Source organism: Manacus candei, unplaced genomic scaffold, assembly GCF_025592945.1.
Source record: "Manacus candei isolate 608988 ecotype Guabito, Panama unplaced genomic scaffold, ASM2559294v1 h1tg000016l, whole genome shotgun sequence".
NCBI lineage: Eukaryota > Metazoa > Chordata > Aves > Passeriformes > Pipridae > Manacus > Manacus candei.
The window spans coordinates 8,985,701-8,991,933 of record NW_026138064.1 but is presented as its reverse complement, the minus strand read 5'-3'; the positions used below and the strand labels follow the sequence as shown (position 1 = coordinate 8,991,933).

At 47.4% G+C, this 6,233-nt stretch overlaps 1 protein-coding gene across 1 annotated transcript; it reads right to left on the bottom strand.

Annotated features, from left to right (window-relative positions):
• Window positions 1-251: 251 nt before the first annotated feature.
• Window positions 252-6,220, bottom strand: LOC127468903 (heat shock factor protein 5-like). The gene is made up of 5 exons (XM_051782534.1): window positions 5,640-6,220; window positions 4,681-4,980; window positions 3,631-3,818; window positions 1,621-1,741; window positions 252-565 (listed from the first exon to the last, which is right to left on the bottom strand). Exons 1-5 carry the CDS (start codon window positions 6,130-6,132, stop codon window positions 495-497), a joined length of 1,173 nt encoding a protein of 390 aa, XP_051638494.1. The 5' UTR covers window positions 6,133-6,220; the 3' UTR covers window positions 252-494.
• Window positions 6,221-6,233: the final 13 nt, after the last annotated feature.

The following is a 6,233-nucleotide window of genomic DNA, read 5'->3' as shown; positions in this document are numbered from 1 at the left end:
CGTACCTAAACATCCATATACATCTAACTATGCAACTATATACACCTATAAATATAACTAGATGTAAAATTATATGTAGACTGTGCATATATATGTTAATAAATATATAAAAATATGACTGTATGTAAATGCAACTATACAGATCTACAAATAAAATATAAATAAAATAAATATTAATATATAAAGTATGTAATTATCAAGTTAAATATTAAATAGCAAATAATATTAAATATTATTAATATAAAATGTTTTAATATTACAGCAATAATTATAAAATATATTATTACTAATTACTACTGTAAGAATAATAAAAATAATAGTAATTATAAGAAATAATGCTAAATATTAAAATAAATAAATAATAATAATAAAAATATTAATATATTATTTCATCTCTATACATCTATAAATATAAATATGCAACTATATCTAGAAATGTAACTCTACCCATCTTTAAACAGAACTATATACAGAGGGATTCCCGCTGCCCTGTTTCACAGGCTCTCCCTCAGTCGCTTCCTCCCACGCAGAGCAGCTCTCCTGGCGAGGTACAGCTCATGGACCTCTGGGAAACAAAGGGAACAGAGTCACTGTGGGTCCCTGTGTGCATTCTCCTCAGCAGCACATCGAGCAGTTGTACTCCTGTCAGGGACTGTAAAAGATGGCCTCAAAGGCAGGTTCTCACTTGGGAATTTGAGGCCTGCTGTTTAAAGAATAGGAATTCTTCCAAGTTTTCAATACTTTAAAGTTTTGAAGTACCCAATAAAGTCCCAGCACTCACCCTGTAAATGGCACAAGAGCTTTAAACAGAGACAGTCACATCTCACAAAGACAGCTCCAGCCTTGTTCTTTCTCTGTGCCGCCAAAGGCCTCAGTCCTTACTTAAATGGCTGAAACTCATGGGCAATGTGAGCTGAGTTATTAACCAGCATCGTTATCTGGGATCCAGAAACTGCCCTCTGAAGTGAGCAATAGTTCCTCCAACTCTACCATCAGCTCTTGGATGAACAGCTGGGAGGGAAAAGGCCTCCCTACAAGGCCAGCAGCCTGCACCACCTTTGCCCTAGAATAGATCTAAAGTGCTCTCTCTCTCCTCTTGGGTCTTGCTGATTTGGGGACATTCAGCTTTTTCCTTTAGTTACTGGATTTGTGAATTGCTTGGCCTCGGATGTTCTGCCTCTTGTTTTTCTCATGTGTCTCAGCACAGGTATCAGCAGATTGGTATTAAATGTAGGTAGTGATTTGAGACAAAAAGCCTGGACTTCTACACTGACATCACCAGTTTGCTGGGTTTTCTCCCTGTTGCTTTAATAGTCACCTCATTACTCAGCACTGCCTCTGTAGCACATCTGGGTTGGTGGTGCAACTCCCAGAACGTCAGGTTTTGTTCACTGATCTAATTCACACCCTTTTGCTCAGAAGAACACCTGGTCTGAGCACATCTAGAGAAGTGTGTTGGTGAGTACTCTGTGAGGTTGTACAAGCACAGTATTTTCACTGAAGGCACAAGGAAGCACTAACACTGCAGACAATAACTCAGCTGTTCTGATCTCCCTGTAATACTCAGCCTTAGAGCAGCTGTCTCGGTCATCTCTAAAAGAACGTAGACTCTCTTCTTACCAGGCTCATTTGGCTCCAGGGAACTGTTCCTGCTGCTCACACTGCCAGGCAAAGCTTTGTCTGCTGCAGCCTTGTTCCAAGGCTCCCCTCCTGAAGACTCAGAGGGAACACTAATATTCCCCTTAAAAGAAAAACAAATAGAAATAAACCCAAGGATCACTCCATATTTTCTTGGAATCACTTTAGGGACACAGTAAAAACTGTTCTACGCTCCAGAAGGATGTGTAACACAAAGTGAACACTGCTCAGATGGTTTACAGGACAAGTGCTTTAATCTCAGAATTAAGGTGGCCAAAGTGAAAGCTCTTGTCCTATTAAGCAAAACATGAAATCAGAAAACCAGAATACACTAAGTGAGGCTGTGTGTGCTCACAGTCAGAACTTTGCCCTCTCTTATCACAGGAGCTGCAAGAAACCAGTCAACAGAAATCCAGGTGCCCTCCTTGCTGCCCACATGTGTCAGGTTGCTCACTGCACAGGGCTGTGTGGTGCAAAACTACACATGAGCCACACATTTCTGGCTGGGAATCCCCCCCCCGCCCATCCTCCTTCTAAGACAATAAATTACAAGGTGTTGCTTGCTTTTTGGAGCCTTCTGCTGCTGCCCAACATGTACTTTGCAGCCAGCCATTTACTGAACTGGTGTATTTCCATGATCATGTGACAAAAATCTGTAGGGTAAAAAGCCCCCCAAAACCAGACAACCAAGTCATGTTTCTGCTCCGCTGAGGAAGTAAAGACCCAAGGTTAAGCACCTGGAAATTGCCTTTAGGCACAACGATATTCTCACTATGACCAGTTCTAGGATATTCATCTCTTCTGCCATAGCCTACCATCGGAATCCTAGAGATGATGACTGCTCAGAGCCTGCAACATTTCCTTCTATTAAGCAATCAAACGCTTTTGAAAACTGGTATGTGTGACGTTACAGTAGACAAAGGGCATCACACTTGGGAAGAAGATGCTGGTAATGCCAAAAAAATCACACTCCCCACCCTGACTCTGCTCTTACTCAATGTTAAATATACAAAAGGCAACAGGTCTGTACGTCAATAGAAACAGAGACATTCTTTGGCAAAGTTGTGTAACAATAAGCAAAAAGGCCTGTGCCAATACAGGAACTGAACATTCCAGAGAAGTCTGGGAAGAGCAAGAGTTAGAGAAAGGGGATTCCTAATGAAAAGAGGCGACTTGTCCAACAAAAGGTCTAATAGTCCATGAATCGCTCTTCAACACAGAATAAGCCTTTGACCACTTCAATAAGTCCTTGACCATTTCACATCCAGGACCAACACTGTCCTTCACACCAATTACACAAGTCATGGGGCCTCAAAACCCAAACGCCTGCCCCCAACAACTCCATGGCTCACACACTTAATCCCTCCTTGCTAACAAGGAAGTCTGGGCCCCAAAGGCCTTAAAAATGGAGATTTACTTCTCAAACACAGTTCAAAAGCTGTCAAAGCTGACAATGTTTAACGTGCAGGTGACACTCAATACACTGAGGGGGCTCTAAGGAAAGAGTCCTGCCAACTCCGTGTGTGGTGGTGCAAGGATGGGCTCTTCCCTGCACTGCACTGAGCAGAACAGTCCCATTGAGGCTGGAGCTTTCAGGGACCTCTGCAACAGAGGGACCTCTCACATGCCCCTCACTGCGTGTGAGACTTTGCCTTCAGTGGCAATGCTCAAAATACTCTTCTCTTATTTAGGATCCAAGACATCAAGTTATAACCTACAAAGCTTCCACTTCATCACTGTGAATGCAACTGCAAGAGGTATTTTTCCCAAGAAAATGAGTCCCCTAATTTGGCCAACACAAGCTAACCCACCTCATGCTCATGAATGTGGGATACTTTTTCAGTCCCTCTTCTTCTTTAAACCTTAACTTTACCAACCAAACTCTTTGCTGTCCATTAGAAGCTGAATTAAAGAAGCCTTTACTTCTCAGGCGGGCAAGTACATTAAAAACACGTCAGTCCAGCCCCCAGCATTGCTATTGAATGGAGTTACCTCAAGAAAGGGAAACATTTCAGGCAGGTTTGATGCAAGCACCTCCTTGAGCATCTGAAACACAACTTCCGGATCTACTCCTGCCCACTCGTGGGCAGCAGAGGGATTACAGGCCCAGCTGGAGGTCGTTGATGCTGCAGAACCAGCACTGCCAGTCAGAGAATCGGGGGCTGAGCTCCCCAGTGTGGCTGCAAGAATCCAAACATGGTCATCAGGCTTCCAGAATTTGGGTTTGGTTTGCAGAGCTCTATTGCTTCCTTTGATCAAACATTTCAGGAATCACACAGTAAACTCAATTCCAGAAATGTATTTGTGCTCTCCGGGTCATCTGAAGACCAATTACCGATTTATTAATCTTAAAGAAAAGTATTCTAGTTGATGTGTATATTAAAATTATACATAAATTATATATATTATATAAAATATTAAAATATGGATTGTAAAGTCTGTACACACACATAAAAGCTTCATAATTGCAGACTTCTGTATCTTCCCATCAGCTTTTTGATTTGGCTGTTTTGGTTTCTCATCACAACATAGCACTGAAAGCGGATTCACCTAAGACGAGATTACATCTTCAGACGCACACACCAAAACTGAACTGCGATTTTATTCTAAAAAGCAGCGTTGTGGAACAGTGTTCTCCAGGTAGGACTGTTTGGGTAACGCACAGAGGTCATCTAAAAGTAATGTCATTCTTTGCAGGACAGATAATCTTAAAAATCTGCGCTATCCTATCATTGTCCTAGTTTTGCTTAATTAAAAGAACCTAACACCAACTAGTTGTGGGCAAATGCTTTTCTCCTTGCCCTTTCACCTCAACAGAGAGGCTGTGTGCAAAACCCCCAGGGGATGCTCTAAATCTGGAGGAAGGATAGAAAACCAGACAGTGAACCTTTTTGCTTTCAAGATCTCTCTTCCTTTTAGACCTTGTGCTTTCTATCTGATTCTCGCTTGAGATAAACAGGTGACAGAGCATTGTAGAAAGATACTTAAACCTATCACTTTTTAGTATGTTTTGAAAAGCAAGTGCAGAAGCTGTTTCCATACCTGCAGGATTGTAGGCTGGTGAGTTGTGCTCTGCTGTGCAGCTGCTGTGCTCTGGAAGGGCCATGGCAGCGGTTTGAGGCCCTTGGTGAAGCAGTGGAAGGAAGAACACAGGCTGCACTGTGGATGTGGACGTGACCGGGACCTCCCTTGAAAACCTGAGAAGTCCTGGAGTGACAACCACTTTACTGCGAGGTGCTGGAGAAGCCTCACGGCCTTGAACACCTTGACTTGTCCTGGAAGGGACTGGAGGCACAGCTAAACCTCTGGCTGGTAAAGTAAAGAGGTTCTGGCCCAAGCTCACTGTGTAGGAGTAGTGGAAGAAGAAAGGAAGAAAGGAGATAGAGAGTCAGTACTGGTCCTCCTGTACACCTCCCTTGGCAGCAATTGTACTTCTATCAGGGAATATAAGATCTCAGATACTCTCAAGCAGGGTTAGAAAGAAAAAATCCCATGTTCTGGGGATTTTCAATAACAAATAACTTGTCTATTTAGCTCTCACCTACTCATTCAATCCTCGTGGAATACCGTCTAGCTTTGGCAGGAGACTTCCTGCCAGGTCTTCCTCCCCTCTGCACAAAACTCACAGGATACTCCCGCCAGCTGTCCCTGCACAGGACCGACCCATCGTGTCCCACGGACTCTCAGAGAGCTCCTTAAGCCTCCCCAAAGCTGGGCAGGGCTGGGCCAGCTCGCCAGCGAGAAGCGAAAGTGTTCCCAGCGCAGCCCAGCCGAGACTGTCCTGCTGCAGCCCACGGGCAGAGCGGGACACACGGGAACAGCTCCCGGGCTGTGCCAGCAGATCTGCCTTCCCCAAAGACAACCCTGTCTGGCCCCGGCTGAGCTGAGCTGAGCTGAGCTGAGCTGAGCCGCCCCAGCAAGGGCAGGGAGCCCTCCTGGCTCGGGGCAGTGCCCATTCCCATTTCCAACCCCTCGCCCCCCGCGTGTCCCACCCGTCTCACCGGCCCCGGGCGGCAGCAGCCGGTCCCTGTGGAGCTGCTGGAAGCGGCTGGGCTGCCGGCTGCGCACCTCCAGCCCGGCCGCCAGCCGCTCCCTGTTGGCCCTGGTCAGGCGCTTGATGTGCACCAGGAGCTCGGGGCGGTCGCGCCGAAAGTAGGGGCTGCAGAAGCGGAGCAGGGACCCGGCAGAGGCCGGCAGGGCCGCGGCACCGCCCCCCGCCAGCACCGACGTCTTGTGGAAGCCGTACAGGTTGAGCTGGCGCACGAAGCTGCCGAAGTTGGTGGCTTTGAAGGCGCCCGGGGCCGCCGCCGCCGCATCGCCGCCCGCGCCGCCCGCGCTCAGCAGCTCCCGCTCGAAGAGCGCCCGGTCGACGAGCAGCCCCTGGGCGCGGGGGTCCCAGCGCACGGAGCGGACGCGTGGGCTGTTCACCAGCTGCCACAGCTTGGCGGGGAAGGTGCTGGGGCTGACGCCGGCGGGCAGCGGCAGCTCCTCCATCGCGCCGGTCGCCGACGGACGGACTGTCGCGACAGGCGGCGCCGCGAGGACACAACGCCCGGAGCGCAACGGGCGCGGCTGCGGCGGCGCCGCGCGGCCCG